This window comes from Mobula birostris, chromosome 20, assembly GCF_030028105.1.
Source record: "Mobula birostris isolate sMobBir1 chromosome 20, sMobBir1.hap1, whole genome shotgun sequence".
In the NCBI taxonomy this organism is placed as follows: domain Eukaryota; kingdom Metazoa; phylum Chordata; class Chondrichthyes; order Myliobatiformes; family Myliobatidae; genus Mobula; species Mobula birostris.
Window position 1 is genome coordinate 8,327,584 of NC_092389.1, and position 18,731 is coordinate 8,346,314.

General features: G+C 41.6%; 1 protein-coding gene across 8 annotated transcripts in view; it reads right to left on the reverse strand.

Annotated features, from left to right (window-relative positions):
- kmt2a (lysine (K)-specific methyltransferase 2A) overlaps window positions 1–18,731 on the reverse strand; it is a 181,561-nt gene that overhangs the window by 114,128 nt on the left and 48,702 nt on the right. For all 8 annotated transcript variants that reach the window (XR_011889809.1, XM_072283956.1, XM_072283959.1 and 5 more), the window contains exon 4: window positions 9,516–9,693. Coding sequence is in view for 7 of the 8 variants with exons in the window: in XM_072283956.1 (XP_072140057.1) it covers window positions 9,516–9,693 (178 nt within the window). In the remaining variant the exon portion in view is untranslated. The remainder of the gene's footprint in view (window positions 1–9,515; window positions 9,694–18,731) is intronic.

Consider the following 18,731-nt stretch of genomic DNA (forward strand, 5'->3'; position numbering starts at 1 on the left):
TGGTGAACGCAGCAGGCCCAAAACGTCGACTGTACCTCTTTCTAGAGATGCTGCCTGGCCTGCTGCGTTCACCAGCAACTTTGATGTGAGTTACTCTACATACTAGCCTACTCTGAGAGACAAGACAATTCTTTACTTACAGAGCTTTTTAGTAGCTACTCAGACATTTACACTAACACAATCCTCTTTCTACAGAGTGAACTACCTGAACTTCCCGTAACAAGTGAAAGCTCAAAGCAGTAATAATTTAACACAATTTACATTTTCTGTCTGGAGTGATTTAGCCAAAATGTTTATCTGCAATGTTTAAGCAATTGCAATATAAAACACATAGCCGAAGAACTCCATACTCGGTCACATCAGAATCACCAAAAACAATTTGTAGGAAACAAAAATCGGCACGTACACACATGCCCACACAGGTGCCCGCGCAAGGCTTCATGGTCATGGTAGTCTTTCTCGGGGTAAACACAATGTATTTGACTGCTACTCTTGTCCATTGGTAACCCTACCCCTGGGTCGTACACACATGCCCACACAGGTGCCCGCGCAAGGCTTCATGGTCATGGTAGTCTTTCTCGGGGTAAACACAACGTATTTGACTGCTACTCTTGTCCATTGGTAACCCTACCCCCGGGTCGGCCGGTCCGCAAGAATATTGTCAATAATAAACCGGTCCGTAGTGCAAATAAGGTTGGGGATCGCTGTTCTATCTATTAAACTGTCTCATCATTGTTGTTGATGAGCCTCACCACAGTTGTGTCATCAGTGAACTTGATGTGAATGCTCAGGTGATTAGCCATACAGTCATGTGTGAGCAGAGTGTATAGCAATGGGCTCAGCACACAGCCCTAGGGGGCACCGTGTTGAGTAAGATGGTGAGGGAGGAGCAGTTGTGCATCCTGACTATCTGAGCTTAAGAGAATGTATGCAGACATCCCACCCTGCAAAAACTCATTTCAGGGAGGTAGCACCATCAATTTGCGGGAGACTTCCGGGAGAGGTGGGACGTCTGCAGTAGAGTAGCTCCTGAGCAGCTAGCCAGCTAGTTTAAATAACGTTAGCTATGCTAATGAACGAATGACACCTGTTAAACTCACCTCAACATGTCTTTTACAGTCTTAACCCATCATGGGCAATAGAAAAGTCACTGTTGCAAACAGTGCAGCAAGCAACATTGTCATTATTTCTGACCCCTATTAGGCAGGGGTACATTTTAGGGTAGTCTGGGGTGACGTACATTTTATATTTTAATTGGGTCGTACAGAGAGGAGAAATTCCACGTTCCTGGAGAGAGACGATTATCTCAGTTATTCCGAAAGAGGGTAAAGATAAACTAGAATGTGGTAATTACCGGCCAATCAGTGTTCTTAACTTGGACTACAAATTATTTACATCTATATTAGCTCGTAGACTGTAGAAGCTTCTACCTGGCCTCATCCACTTAGACCAGACTGGATTCATTCAGCAAAGACAAACTCGAGACAACATAAGGAGAATTTTACACATACTAGAACAGGTTATTAAGAACGGGGCAGAGACAATGGTAGTGAGATTAGATGCTGAGAAAGCTTTTGGTTCAGTGAGTTGGGTATACCTATATGGAGTGCTAGGAAGATTCAGCTTTCAAGAAAAGTTTATTAAAGTAATCCAGACTTTATATGACAGCCCTACAGCTCGAATTAAGATAAATGGGGACCTCTCTGACTCTTTTATTTTAGAGAGAACTAGACAGGGATGCCCAATTTCTCCTCTCCTTTTTGCACTATACATTGAACCTCTTGCCCAACTAATAAGACAGAGCGAAATTGTAAAAGGTATCAAGGTGGCAGGGATTGAACAGAAGGTGGCGCTATTCACAGATGACATTTCAGTCTATTTGAGTGAACCAGAAAAATCATTTATAGGATTGTTTACACTGTTGGATGAGTTCGGGAAAATATCAGGTTATAAAATTAATGTAAAGAAAACGCAGATTTTGTCCTTAAAATATACAGCATCCAAAAAACTGCAGGATACATAAGATCTTAAGTGGGAAGCTAAATCATTAAAATATTTATGAATAACCCTGCCAAAAGATCTTTCAACATTGTCACAGGTAAATTATGGGCCATTAATTTCAGAGGTACAAGCAGATATACATAGGTAGAATCTTATCCCCTTTTTAAGTTTAAATTCAAGGATAAATACCATAAAAATGAATATTCTCCCTCGGTTACTTTACCTTTTCCTGACTTTACCTGTGGAGGTGGACGATAACCAACTCAGGGAATGGGACAAATGGATTTCCTGCTATATCTGGCAAGGAAAGAAACCTAGAATCCGATTTAACACCTTACAGTTAGGAAAGGAAGGAGGAGGTAGGAAGGAGGAGGTATGGCACTTCCTTGTTTGAGAAATTATTTTTATGCTTCACAGATAATCCCTCTGTTATATTGCTGCAATAGGGAATATAAGGTTAGATGGAAGGAAATAGAATATGGATTGATTGACAGTTTTCCTCTACAGGCCTCAATAGCGGACAAAGGATTGATGGCCCAGTTGGAAAAGATTAAAAACATCTTGATAAATCTCACATTCAAGGTATGGCAGAAGGTGGCTAATTCATGTGGAATCAATAACATGTTAAAACTTTTCAGATGATGTGCTTCTGATACCGAATTTCTTCCCAGCAGACGAGATAAAAGATTTGAACGATGGATAAAGAAAGGCTTTACAACTTACCGCTCATTCATACATAAAAGTGTATTACAAAGTTTTCAATTCCTGCAGGACAAACATGGCCAAGAACACAATAACTTTTTTTTTAAGGTATCTACAAGTACGACATCATGTTAACCAGAATTGTAGATATACAGACTTATCAACAGTAGAACTAGAATTTTTCAACATTCTGAATTCGGCTTACAGTTTAATACCAAGTAAATCAATTTCTCGATTATATAATGCCCTCTCTCATGCCAAAAATGAAAACACATTGTATATTAATGAGAAGTGGGAGAAAGAAGCGGGGTTGGTACTTTCAGAGGTGGCTTGGGGGAAAATATGCAGCTTCCAGTGGTCTTCGACTAATTCTTTGGTTTGGAGAGAACATTGCTGGAAAAATATTATAAGATACTTCAAGACCCCATAACAGGAAAAATATAAAGACACAAATGTGGCATGTTGGAGAAGGTGTGGCTCCAAGGAGGCAAATCATTTCCATATTTTTTGGGATTCCCTAAATTAAGTTTATATTAGGAACGTATTCACAGAACATTAGTTAAGGTATTTAAGACTCAGATACCTCTGAACTTTGCGACTCTCTACTTGGGGTATGTATTGTTTTTGGAACAGAAGAAAGATATAAAGCTGCTGCAGGCCCTTTTAGTGGCAAGTAAGAAATCAATCACCAGAAAGTGGTTTGATCCAACAGCACCTACATTAGAAGATTGGCATGAAATCATTTTGGAAATATTTAAAATGGAAAAGATGACCTACTCTCTGAGAATTCAAAAGGAAAAATGTTATCAAATTTGGAATAAATGGATTGAATTTATAACCCCAGAGCGAGCAGACTTCAGATGACTCTCCTAATGGTTTATACTGTTCCCTCACCAACGTAGTAATAGTGTTAATGTAAGCACCCTTGGCTCAAATGTTTACTGTTCTTTTCTTTTGGAAAATGTGGAATTAGCACAAGTAAAGAAAAGATCTGGGGAAATTCTGGACCAGAAAGAAATAGACCAGAAGAGATACATGGAAATTAGTATTCAACCACTATTATTAATACTTTTTATAATAACTATTATTATTTAGTTTAAGAGAGTGGAATTACAATTGCACATAAACATCTATTTGAGTGCCTAATTATTTTCTATATTACAGTCAGATCTCCTTATCCGCGAGGGATTGGTTCTGGAACCAAAAAACGCGGATGCTCAAGTCCCTTATTCAACCTAAATGCGGTGGACATTAGGACCCGGCGGCAGAGCTCTGAATCCGCAGTGTTTCTGTTCGTGAAAATAATCACGATTGCAATTTAAAATAAAGTAGAAATAATAAAGCGATCAGAAAGAGGTGAAATGCCATTGGTCATTGGAAAAGCGTTAAGATACAGTCGGTCAACGATCGGAACAATTTTAAAGGATAAAATGAGAAAGGCCCTGCCCGATTAAAGCTACAATTATTACTAAGTAATGCAATGGTTTAATTATTGGGTTTTGGGTTTTGATCCTCCACATCAACCCCGCATGGATGGACAGCGCGCTCAGGAACAATGTGTCACTAGATCGAACTCGGTGCTGAAACATACGTTTCTTAAGTGTTTTATATGCATGGAAAGGTAAAATATATACTATATACTAAGACAAACATTTGACTAACTGATGCTAAATAATACCGGATGTACCTGTTCCAACTTACTAAGAGAAATTGCAGTTTTTTTCCGATCCTGATCCACAACAACCTACACACATCCTCCCGTATACTTTAAATCATCTCTAGATTACTTATAATACCTAATACAATGTAAATGCTATGTAAAATAGTTGTTATACTGCATTGTTTAGGGAATAATGACAAGAAAAAAAAGAAGTCTGTACATGTTCAAACAACAAGTGCTGGAAGAGCACTTCCGGGTTTTCTCAATTCGCGGTTGGTTGAATTCGCGCATGCAGAACTCGCGGATAAGGAGGGCCAACTATATATCAATGTACACTTGTGAATGTACAAATTAATATAGATTTACTCACATAAAAAATGGAAAAGGTTATATACGTAAAAAAATGTTTATGTATTACTTGTGAATACCTTATCCAAATAAAAATAAAATTTAAAAAGAGAATGTATCAATACACTAAACCAATGTAGCTGTTTACATTTGCCAAAACAACTTGGAATAAGGATAAAATGCAGACAGACATAGTTTCAAAGTTTTACTTGAAGCAATACATCCAGTTGAGGCATATGTCCAATCATCCCAGTGGTAAATTAGCTCATTTTCAAACCCAGTTTAGCAGCGCTCAATTAAAACAATACCAGGGTCGGAGTATAAATAAGTGTTTATAATTGAGGCCTTATCCAAAGCAATGTTGTAGAGGAAGCAGACTAACAGCATTTCTCAACTACAGTACATGAAGGGAACACTCAACCTGGCTTACAAACATTCCAAGAGCTTGGTAAAATCAGTTTAAATATTTAAAAGTCCAGCTTCTCAAATACTTGAATTGTAAACTGCTGGAAGACAGCTGTGTCCAGACATGCACATAAGCTTCCAGGAATAGCTATCAAACTTCGGTCAGACCTTGTGAACACTTCCGCATGGCTGAAACAGTAACTGCAGAACTATTCCCAGCTCACAAATAAACTATAGTTTTAAACCAATTTGCAGGCACTAACTTCTGCATGCTTGCACATTCTCATTCACTACTGTCAAATTTTTGCAGCAAATATCACATGCCCTCCATTCTACAGTGGAGTGATAAATCTTAAAAATAATCCACGTTCAAATATATCCATCATTCAACAAATTAAGCACTGGCTACCGTTCATGACTAACAGAATGTGATTCAGTAAAGCTATCATAACATTATGGAGATAAATTATAAGGGAGGAAGAACAACTGCTTTTCAAGCAAGTAAAAACTATGGCTTTCTATAAACGCGCATTAACCATATAACCATATAACAATTACAGCACGGAAACAGGCTATCTCGGCCCTTCTAGTCCGTGCCGAACTCCTACTCTCACCTAGTCCCACCCGCCTGCACTCGGTCCATAACCCGCCATTCTCTTCCTGTCCATATATCTATACAATTTAACTTTAAATGACAACATCGAACCTGCCTCAACCACTTCTGCTGGAAGCTCGTTCCACACAGCTACCACTCTCTCAGTAAAGAAGTTCCCCCTCATGTTACCTCTAAACTTTTGCCCTTTAACTCTCAACTCATGTCCTCTTATTTGAATCTCCCCCACTCTCAATGGAAAAAGCCTATCCACGTCAACTCTATCTATCCCCCTCATAATTTTATATACCTCTATCAAGTCTCCACTCAACCTTCTACACTCCAAGAATAAAGACCCAACTTGTTCAACCTTTCTCTGTAACTTAGGTGATGAAACCCAGGTAACATTCTAGTAAATCTTCTCTGTCTCAATTTTACTGACATCTTTCCTATAATTCGGTGACCAGAACTGCACACAATTATTTAATAATAATAATTAATAACATTAAATAATTAAACTAATACAAACTTTAAGTGACTTCCTGAAAATGACAATAACAATGTTGGCATTTTTTTTTTACAATTAATCTGCATACTATTTGAACAGTTATATATTTTCTGAAGTGCCTATCTTCATTGGTTCAAACAAAACCATGCCCTGGAAATAGCACTTAGACACCAGTTGAATAGGATCACAGACAACTAATGTATAGCCTAAGTTCAGTGAATATTTCACAGAACAAAATATGTGCAAACGGCTTTCTCCAGATAATGTCACTTGTTTAGGTTATCTGGATGAATCGTGACATGAAATTTGTTAACTTAGCAGCAGCAGTTCAATGAAATACATAATATAGAAGAGAGAAAAAAAAAATCAATTACAGTGTACGTACATTGAATAGATTTTTAAAACTGCAAAAAACAGAAATACTGTTTTCGTTTTTGAAAAAGTGAAGTTGTATCCAAGGCATCAATGTCCATTTTCGGATCGGATGGCAGAGGGGAAGAAGCTGTTCCTGAATCACTGAGTGTGTGCCTTCAGGCTTCTGTATCTCCTACCTGATGGTAACAGTGAGAAAAGGCATGCCCTGGGTGCTGGAGGTCCTTAACAATGGACGCTGCCTTTCTGAGACACCGCTCCTTGAAAATGTCCTGGGTACTTTGTAGGCTACTACCCAAGATGGAGCCAACTAATTTTACAGCCCTCTGCAGCTCCTTTCGGTCCTGTGCAGTAGCCCACCCCCCCACCCCGCTATACCAGACAGTGATGCAGCCTGTCAGAATGTTCTCCACAGAGCATCTATAGAAGTTTTTGAGTGTATTTGTTGACATACCAAATCGCATCAAACTTCTAATGAAGTATAGTCGCTGTTTTGTCTTCTTTATGACTACATCAATATGTTGGGACAAGGTTAGATCCTCAGAGATCCTGACACCCAGGAACTTGAAGCTGCCCACTCTCTCCACTTCTGATCCCTCTATGAGGATTGGTATGTGTTCCTTCGTCTTACCCTTCCTGAAGTCCACAATCAGCTCTTTCATCTTACTGACGTTGAGTGCCAGGTTGTTGCTGTGGCACCACTCCATTAGTTGGCATATCTCACTCCTGTACACCCTCTCATCACCATCTGAGATTCTACCAACAATGGTTGTATCATCAGCAAATTTATTGGTGGCATTTGAGCTATGCCCAGCCACACAGTCATGGGTATACAGAGAGTAGAGCAGTGGGCTAAGCACACACCCCTGAGGTGCACCAGTGTTGATTGTCAACGAGGAGGAGATGATAGCACCAATCCCCACAGATTGTGGTCTTCCTGGTAAAAGCCAAGGACCCAATTACAGAGGGAGGTACGGAGGCCCAGGTTCTGTAACTTCTCAATCAGGACTGTGGGAATGATGGTATTAAATGCTGAGCTATAGTTGATGAACAGCATCCTGACACAGGTGTTTGTGTTGTCCAGGTGGTCTAAAGCCATGTGGAGAGCCATGGAGATTGTGTCTGCCGTTGACCTATTGTGGCAATAGGCAAATTGCAGTGAGTCCAGGTCCTTGCTGAGGCAGGAGTTCAGTCTAGTCATGACCAACCTCTCAAAGCATTTCATCACTGTCGATGTGAGTGCTACCGGGCGATAGTCATTAAGGCAGCTCACATTATTATTCTTAGGCACTGGTATAATTGTTGCCCTTTTGAAGCAAGTGGGAACTTGTGCCCGTAGCAGTGAGAGGTTGAAAATGTCCTTGAGCACTCCCACCTGTTTTCAGAGCCTTACCAGATAGTCCATCGGGGCCTTCCGAGGGTTCACTCTCTTTAAAGACAGCCTAACATCAGCCTGAGACAGAGATCACAGGGTCTCACCAGGTGCAGCAGGGACCTTCGCAGCTGTAGTTATATACTCCGTTTCAAAGCGGGCATAGAAGGCATTGAGTTCATCTGGTAGTGAAGCATCGCTGCCATTCATGCTATTGGGTTTCGCTTTGTAGGAAGTAATGTCTTGCAAACCCTGCCAGAGTTGTCGTACATCCGGTGTTGCCTCCAACCTCATTTGAAATTGTCTCTTCGCCCTTGAAATAGCCCTCAGCAAATTATACCTGGTTTTCTGGTACAGGCCTGGGTCGCCAGACTTGAATACCACAGATCTAGCCTTCAACAGACAACATACCTCCTCGTTCATCCACGGCTCTTGAATTGGGAATGTACAATAAGAATTTGTAGGCACACACTCATCCACACAGGTTTTAATGAAGTAACAACTGCAGCATACTCCTTCAGGTTCAAAGATGAATCCCTGAATACAGTCCAGTCCACCGTTCAAAGCAGTCCTGTAGGTGCTCCTGTGCTTCCCTTGTCCATACCTTCTTGGTCCTCACTACTGGGGCTGCAGTCTTCAGTCTCTGCCTATACTCAGGGAGTAGAAGTACAGCCAGGTGATCAGACTCCCCGAAGTGAGGATGTGGAATAGCATGGTAGGCATTCTGGATGGTGGTGTAACAATGGTCCAGGGTGTTGTTTCCTCTGCTATTGCAAGTAATCTGTTGATGGTAATTACTTCGTGATTTTTTCAGACTGGCCTGGTTAAAATCTCCGAAAATGATGGTGAAGGCATTAGGGTACACTGTTTCGTACATGTTGATCTCATTGCTCAGATCATCTAAAGCCTGCTTGACGTTGGCCTGAGATGGAATGTAAACTGCTACCAAAATGACCCCAGAGCACTCCCGTGGTAGGTAAAAAGAACGGCACTTCATTGAGCAGAATTGGGACAGCACTGATATATTTGTGCACCAAGAAGAGTTGATCATGAGGCATACTACTCCACCTCCGTTTTTGACAGACTTTACAGATCTATCCTGAAGGTATATGGTAAACCCGTTGATCTGAATCGCTGCAACCGGTATGGAAGGGGTTAACCAGGAATCTGTGAAACAATCGACACACGTGGTCCTAATGTCCCTCTGATTCAGCACCCTAGCTCTGAGATCATCCATTTTATTCACCAGAGACTGCATGTTTAATTACATTACTTTAATTGTTTCATAATTCTGGTTAGGCGAGTAACTTGGAACAAAAATTGAACACTAATTCAATTTTGATTAAAACTTTATTAATAGTTTGAAATAATCCCTTATGCTCCTCAGACTGAAATTCCAAATTAAAATAACTTCATAAACTTTCATATGTCAATATTTTAAGACTCATGTTTTAGAAACCATAGTAGCATAATTCAATGAATATTCAGAACCAGAAGTTTTTAAAATTGCGCTTGAGAAACAGACAAACTGAGGTCCAATTTTGTACAGGCTTACCATCATTTCCCATTGAAGATAGTATCTTTTCTCGCTCCTCCCAAGGCAAGGCACTCAGGGTAGGCATGTCATCAGGAAACACGGCCCTTTTCCGACCAAGTGCTACAGCAGCCCGTCTACAAACATGTTTTATTCGAGGGCCTGGTATTGATGTTTCTGAAGAATCACTTTCTTGACCCTGATATATTCAACAAAATATTAGGAAAGATAATTCATCAGAAATACTGAAACAAAAGAGATTTCTGGTTCATTTTCATTATGTATGCAAACCTTAGTGATATCAATAATCTATAATACATATGTAAAATTAATCTCATATTTGTCAAAGAAGATTCCAAAAGTACTCAGAACATAATTGATAAATAATCAGATTAACATTTATTGATAATCACTAGCACTGTCAGAAATGTTTTTTTTTAATATTCACTCTCAGGGTGTGAGTGTCACTGCCAGAGTCAACATGTATTAAACCAGAATTGATTAGAAAGCTGAAGGTAAAAGAACCCTGAGGGAAAAGTGATCATAATACAATCGAATTCACCCTGAAGAAGCTGACGTCAGATGTATCAGTATTACAATGGAGTAAAGGAAATTACAGAAGCAAAAGAGAGGAGTTGGCCAGAGTTCATCGGAAAACAACACTGGCAGGGATGGCAGCAGAGCAGCAGTGGCTGGAATTTCTGGAAGCAATTTGTAAAGCGCAGGATAAAGAGGAAGAGGAATAAGTATTCTAAAGGCAAGATGACATAACTGTGACTAACAAGAGAAATCAAAGCCAAAGACAGGGCATACAATAGAGCAAAAATTAGTGGGAAGTTAGAGGATGGGAAGCTTTTAAATACCAGTAGGCAACTAAAAATGTCATTAAGGTACAGATGGAACATGAAAGTAAGCTAGCCAATAATATTAAAGAGGATACCAAAAGTTTCTTCAGAGACAAAGTGTAAAAGAGAGGCAAGAGTAGATACCGAACTGTTGTAGAATGATGCTGGAGAGGGAGTAATGGGGGATAAGGAAATGGCAGATGAACTGAATAAGTATTTTGCATCAGTCTTCACTGTGGAAGACACTAGGAGTATGGTGGAAGTTCCAGGTGTCAGGGGTCATGAGGTGTGTGAAGTTACCATTACTAGGGAGAAGGATCTTGGGAAACAAAGGTTTTAAGGTAGATAAGTCAACTGAGCTAGATGGTGTACAACCCAGGATTCTAAAAGGAAGAGACTGTGGAGGCATTAGTAATGATTTTTCAAGAATCACTGGATCCTGGAATGGTTCCAGAAGACTAGAAAATTATAAACTTCACTCCAGTCTTCAAGAAGGGAGAGGCAGTAAAAAGGAAATGGTTGGGAAGACGTTGAAGTTGATTGTTAAGGATAAGGTCTCAGGGTACTTGGAGGCACATGATAAAATAGGCTGCAGTCAACATGGTTTCCTCAATGGAAAATCTTGCCTGACAAATCTGTTGAAACTCTTTGAAGTAAAAATAAACAAAGGAAATTCGGGTGATGTTGTGTACTTCAATTTTCAGAAGGCCTTTGACAAGGTGCCCCACATCAGGCTGTTTAACAAGTCTATGGTACTTCAGGAAAGGTTCTTGCATGGACAAATCAGTGGCTGATTGGCAGGAGGCAAAGAGTGGGAATGAAGGAAACCTTTTCTGGTTGCCTGCCAGTGACTAACAGTGTTCCACAGAGGTCTGTGTTGGGACCAATTCTTTTTACATTTTTGGATAATGTAATTGATAGCTTTGTTGTAAAGTTTGCAGATGACACGAAGGTAGATGGAGGAACAGGTAGTTTTGATGAAACAGAGAGGCTATAGAAGGAGTTAGACAGATTAGAAGAATGGGCAAAGAAATAGCAGATGGAATACAGTGTCAGGAAGTGTATGGCCATGCACTTTGGCAGAAGAAATGAAAGGGTTGACTATTTTCTAAATGGAGAGAAAACACAAAAATCTGAGGTGCAAAGGGATTTGGGCGTCCTTGCGCAGGATTGCCTAAAGGTTAATTTGCAGGTTGAGTTTGTAGTGAGGAAGGCAAATGCGAACTTAGCAAGCATTTCCAAGAGGACTAAAATATAAAAGCAAGAATGTAATGTTGAGACTTTATAAAATACTGGTGAGGCCTCACTTGGAGTATTGCGAGCAATTTTGGGCCCCTCATCTCAGAAAGGATGTGCTGAAACAGGACAGTATTCAAAAGGGGTTTACAAAAATGATTCCAGGATTAAACAGCTTGTCATATGAAGAGCATTTGGTAGCTCTGGGGCTGTATTCACTGGAATTCATTGAAATCTATCGAATGGTGAAAGGCCTTGATAGAACAGATGTGGAGAGGATGTTTCCTATGGTGGGACTGTCTAAGACCAGAGAACACAGCCTCAAAATACAGGGACATCCTTGTAGAACAGAGATGATGAGGAATTTCTTCAGCCAGAGAGTGAAATTGTGGAATCCACTGCCACAGGCAGCTGTAGAGGCCAAGTCTTTATGCATATTTAATAAGGTAGAGGTTGATAGTGTTACATGCTCAAGGAGATCTGTTATTTTTTGTGAGAATGATGTACTGGTCTTTTGGAGGTCACCTGATGTGACTTTCCCGCCGATGTGAGGTCACGTGACGACATGTGCCCTGTGACTATATAAGGGTCAACCCAGGTGACGCAGTTAGTTTTTGAATTTGTAGATTTCCAGGTAGAACGTGCTGTGCCTCTGTTTCTGTTGCGTTTGTTTTTGTGACGCAGTTTCATTTTTAAAATGGTTGTACGTTCTGTTGAAAGATTCCATATTACTTGGACTGGAAATTTGTGGCTGGAAGTGCCAATTTACTCAATTCTGACAGTTTTGAAGGGAGAGTGAAGAATTCATTGAAGTGAAGGATCGAGAGAAGTCGGCATCATTTGGCAATTTAATAAAGAATCGACCTTATTGAGTCTTCGTTGGAGGAGAACCTGCATCGAGATAACTTGCAAAAGCGCAATGAGTTCATGCAAAAAGGTGCTCTCTCTCTCTCTCTCACTAAAAGGAATTTAAGGTCAGTCGATTTAAACTGTTCATTTTCGGCATCGTGAATCCTGTGGACAGAACCAGCAGTACAGGTGCGTCTGTGAAGAAACACTTCTCCAGAGAAGTCTCTCCCAATTGAATGTGTAAAACTGTTGGACTTTCGAAGTTATCGCTTTAAGAACTATATCTGACTGTATCGCTTTAAGAACTGTTTTCGCATTTAACGCTTTAAGAACCAGAGCCCAGTGGAGTTGGTAAAGGGCTGCGTACCTGTTAACCTCTGGTTAAAGTTTTCCTTTGTTTTTTTTTCCTTATCGTTTATACGTGTTTGGTTGTTAATAAATGTTTGGTTGTTTTTATTTAACCTGTCCCGATTAATATTCATTGTTGCTGGTTACGTAACAATAGATTCTTGATTGGTCAGGATATGAAAGGATACCGGGGGTGGGGGGGGGGGGGAGGAGGAGGAGGAGGCAGGAGATTAGGGCTGAGAGGAAAATTGGATCAGCCATGATGAAATGTTGAGCAGACAGTGTTAAGAGTGATTTTTGGGTTTAGGCCATTTACATTTAGCAAATGTATTGTGGATTCAGTTTGGAACAATGTATTCCTCAAACCTGTGGATCCCAATCCAGACTCTGCTGGCATCTATGGGCTGGATGTGAATCAGAAGGTGTGAAGTTTGTATGTAGTTTCAAAAGAAAGCATTGTCTATACTTTGTAAATATGGAATTGTCCTTTGTGTTTAGCAAATAAATATTGAGCCCCACATTGGGCCAGCAGACCTTTCCACCAAAAGCGTCTCCATATGATCCCTGCTGTACCTTGTTTTGTCGAATAAAATGCTGTTTTGCATCTCCCAGTAATTTTCTTCAGCAATGTCATTCATGCAACAACATTTGGTGTCAGGAATGGGATACCTTCATGACTCGTCACGTGGCCAGCGATCTTAGCAGTCTAAGTGGGTGAGTATTTTCTAAATTAGTATACACGCTTGGACCTATTCAGGTCGGTGGTGCACGGGAACACAAGGTATCACGAACACGGATCTGGTAGATATAAAAGTAGAGTGTGCACATGCATGTGTGTTTACATAAGCGAGGAAACTGCGTGCTAATTTGCTAGGACGGAGCCACCATTTGCTAAGGGTGGTTACCGACAGTTCAGGATGCCAGAATGGGGGCGTGTATACTCGTTTGGGGAGCTGCATTTTAAGCGTATACATTTTACAAGTGTGATTCAAAGGAATACAGCAGACATCATGAGTTCAGATGCTAAAAAGTGGCAGATTGAGGAGTACATACTTTGCGATTTTAAGTACATGCTGTTTAACTGGTACCCGTCTCTAATATTTTGCGTGGTGTGGAAATTAGTATGGAGGTATCTCAGGAAGAGGTTTTACCCAGATACCCAGATGTCAGGATGGCATCTATTGAGATCAAGTAATGTCAGGTCAAGAACCCTAATGATCCAAGCCAGCCCTTGACCTGATTACGACCATTCATAAACCCTTCACCCCCGGAGAGAAACAAGAGCATTTTGTCATAGTTGCCCTCAGTTGCAGGTGGGAATTCAGAATTCTGGCGTAAGCTCAAGGAAATGGTTGAAATTCACCAGGTGCACCCTAAAGATATACACGTGTTGGTAAAAGTGAAGTGCCCGAGCAATATGTGGGACAAGATGACCCAAGGGGTGCGGGATGGTCTCTGGGCAACTACCAGGAACACCAGGAATGAAGAAAAATGTCACTTTTCTGAAGGGGAAGTGAGGCAGCGACTGGGAGGAGGTGAGTAACTGGGGAACGATAATGGCAGTGATTCAAAAAGCTGATGAGACAGCCATGGATTATGCAGAACGCAAATATCAAGTGTATGAGGAGAATTCCGGGCTGGATAATCCAGGGAGGGACGACCAAGTCTTCCTGAAAATGATGAACGTCACCTGTTTTTCTTTCCTCTTTTTTTGGACACTGCCTCCAACCATGTCCCAACAGGCCGCACCTGTAGCATATCAACTCTACCTTCCCACGTCTATTCCAGCAGTTCCTTACTTCGTGCCCTGGCTGACAGCAAACAAAACAAACTCTGGGACATCACAGCAACTGCTTCCACTATGGCCACTTTACGATTTCTCTTGCACTTTCTTTGATCTATTTCACTGGCCCATGAAACTATCACAGAGTGGGTCGACCGCACCGTTATGCCTAAATCTAAAACTTCCTGGCGGGCTGAGCTCAGGCCTTCCTTCGTCATTTTCAGGAAGACTTGGACTGCACACAGCATCTGAAGGCAGTTACCCCCAGTCTGAATGACGGAGGAAGGCCTGAGCTCAGCCCAACAGGAAATTTTAGGTTTTGGCATAATGGTGGGGTCGACCCACTCTGTGATAGTTTCATGGGCCAGTCTGACCAATCTGACTGTTAATCAGATCATAGAGCTAGTAAAGACGGCTCCTAGGTCAGAAAAAGATGTGGCAGCGGGCTCCACTGCCAGCGCTGGTGACCCACAGATGTACACAACAGCATTGTTAGGGGGCCAGCAATGCAACCTGTTAGTGGACACAGGAGCATCTGTATCGATAACTGACCTACCCTTGCCAACAACCGGACAGGCTGTTTATTTTCGGGGTGTAGGAGGGAAAACAGCGAAAACCAGAAAGAAGGGAGTCACAGATATGCTAAATCAGGGGAGAGCAGCTTCCAGTTTATTTCTGGGTATGTACAAATAATGAGGGCACCATCCTTGGAATAGACATACTAAGGGAAGCAGGGGCCATTACAGAGTCAGGAAAGGAAGAAATAATATGGACAAGTCACGGCAGCAAACATGTACACCCAATAGAATACACAACCTGTCGCATAGTCGCAGCTGCCCCGATCATTAGAGACTGGAGCTAGCAGTGTGGGGTACACACAAGCAAGATCGTGGTCGAGTAAAGATAAACCCAGTTAAAATAGAGGGGGACATCTGTATAAACCTCATTAACCAGTTTCCTATAAAACTGATGCACTGACCGCTGTTCAGGGTAAAGTGAAGGAACTAAAACACTTGGGGATACTGAGGGAGACTGTGGTGACTACTAACTCTCCTATATGGCCAGTAAAGAAGCCCAGTAGATCATATTCATTAACAACAGGCTATATCACCCTTAAGACCATGCTGAGATTGCATCCCATAGTAGCAAGCCCTGTAGCAATCCTGAATGGTCTGTCTCCAGAACATAAAGTTTCTCCAGTCGTAGATATCGCTAATGGATTTTGGGGGCTCCCCTTAGTATCTGAGTCTCAACACCAATTTGCCTTCAACTTGGGTGAGCAGCAATATACACGGGCCAGATTCCCCCAGGAATTCCACAATAGTCCAGCCCTTTTTCATAAAGTCACAGCGCTGACTTTGGAAAAGTTCAATCTAACATGCACCGCCAGCACTGCTGAACAGATTTTAGTTGAAGAATTCCTTCCAAGGTGGGGAACCACAGTTCAGGTGGATACAGATCAGAGAGCACATTTCACAGGGAAAGTGATGCAGGAAATGTGCCGACTGCTAGGATTCGACAATGGTTCCACATACCCTACCACTCCCAGAGTTCAGGGATGGTAGAAAGGTTGAACCGAACCATCAAGAATGCCTTAACCAAAGCTATAGCTGAGACAGGAAAGACATGGGCTGATTATATTACCAGGAATCTTGATGAGATTGCACACAACCCAGAACCGCACGTTGGGTCTCAGTCCCTATGAATTATTGATGGGGTGAGCAATGTGACTCCCTTATGGGGTAATTATGGGTTGCGGGAAGCCCGGGGCTTACAGGGATAGAATGACAATACGTGAAAGAGCTTTGTAACCAACTTAAAAGTGTTGAAGGACCAAGCGAAACAACAGCAGTGCATCACTGATCAAAGAGAGCCAGAGGGAAGGGAGATGGTCCTTCCACAGCCCGGCGACCACGTCATGGTGAGGGCGATGCCAGAAAGGCCAGGGTTTGTCACCAGGTGGATAGGACCACAGATGGTACTCTTAACCAACGATACTTGTGTCTGTGTGCAGACTCAGTGAGGCAGCCAGTGGAAACACTGGACTCAGGTTAAAGCATGTGACTCACCCTCTTGTTGCTCCCACAGACAGGGCGAGGGACTGAGTGTACCCAGTAACTATGTAATTACAGAGAACCTAAGAGAGGAACACCAGCTGGCCATGCCAGACCTGACCACAGCTGATGAAAACATACCTGGGGGAAACGCAAAGGCAGAAGCCCCCAAAGAGCGTGGCACAAGACACTGAGAGCATGACAGAAAACCGTGAATAGCATGCTAAAGCATGACGATGATGGTACTCTGTAATAAAGGCTAGTTGCTGAAGGTAGATGATTAGTTTGATAGCATAGAAAAGATATTCGAAAATAGATGGGGAAGGATTTTTAAGTTGAAGCAAAGACCGCAAGTTCCACAACTTTGATGGCATTTCAGACTGCACACAGCATCTGAAGGCAGTCACCCCCAGTCTGAATGAGGAACAAACCCAAATGAGCTGGGCTCTTTCAGCAGTCGGGCCAGTGATCGACTGGACAGTTCAGAAGGCCCTTGCAGTTATTTACATAGAGACCACCCCAACCCCTTCCTGTACTTTGATGAGAGGGCCTGTGGTTGCTCCTGGAACAAAAGTGTTTCAGCGACCAGAGAATGAAGGGGTGAAGACAAGGAATGTGATTAAGCTGCAATCGGACTGCAGGGAAAGAGCCGACAGGCATATGAAAGCTGCTGCATTTCTAAAGACTTGTTCAAATTTCTGGAACAACCTCTCTGCTTAACATTTGGTAGTTAGCAATCAGGAAATGCTAGGGTAGATATCAAGGAACACAAAATTGGAGGGGGGGATTTCGAGGCAGGGCGTTTTTGCTGCCCTATTTGAGTAGATACTCTTGGTACAAATTTATTTTTTTTCCCGGAGGGCCAAAAGAAGGGACTGTTAGAGTGATTTTTGGGTTTAGGACATTTACATTTAGCAAATGGTTTTGGCTACCAGTCTTCTGTTCCTAGATAGTGCATTGTGGATTCAGTTTGGAACAAATGCATTCCTAAAACCTATGGATCCCAGTCCAAACGCTGCTGGCATCTGTGGGATGGATGCAAATCAGAAGGTGTGAAGTTTGTATGTAGTTTCAAAAGAAAGCATTGTCTATTCTTTGTAAATATGGAATTGTCCTTTGTGTTTAGCAAATAAATATCCAGTCCCATGTTGGGCCAGCAGACCTTTCAACTGAAAGCATCTCCATATAATGCCTGCTGTACCTTGTTTTGTCGAATAAAGGAGCTGCTTTGTATCTACCAGTAATTTTCTCCAGCAATACCATTCACACAACTAGACACGATGGGCTAAATGGCCTAATTCTGCTCCTATAGCTTATGGTCTTATTCTTTATCCCGAAAATGACTTTGAGAAAATGACTGAGATACCTTCTTTAATGACCACAGTTTTTGTGTTGAACAAACACCCATGGTGTTGTTAGGGAGACAGATTCAGGACTTTAACCCAATGACAATGAAGTATTGGAAGATAGCCTGTGACATTGTAAGGAATTGTAAAACTGATGTTTCCATGCACCTACTGTCTGGACAAGGTAATAACTGGCAAGATCCTATCATCACAATTACAGAAAGCCTGATACTTAGGAATCAGCAAAAAATATAATGTTGTATTTGGATCTGGATACCACACTTAATATAGCAAGGTAAGGCAGCATATGGTATTAGAGTAAAGGAACAACAGTTTAAACCCTCATCAAGAAACAGCCATGGGACGTACTTGCAGCCAAAGTATTGCTGAGATCTTCCTAGAAGTTAGCTCAGGTCCAGTGCAAGAACCTATTGAGAAGGGATCATTCGCCTTCATCAATAATGAAATAGTTTGTGCATGAAGCCAAAGGATGTGTGTGATGTTCTGAATGAACAGTTGCTGTCTATATTCACAGGGGGAAAGATGGAAAATTAGTGTAAGTGTATCCTAATAACCTGGGACACTTGTATCAGGAAAGAGGAAGTGTTAAAGATATTGAGGAGAATTAATGAGAACAAATTCCCAGATCCTGATGCAATCTATCCCAGGATGGTTGGAAAGCAAGCAAAGAGATGGCAAGAACTCAGACAGAGATTTTTGCATCATCCTTATCCAGAGATAGGGTGCAAGATCAGATGACAGCTACTGTTGTTCCC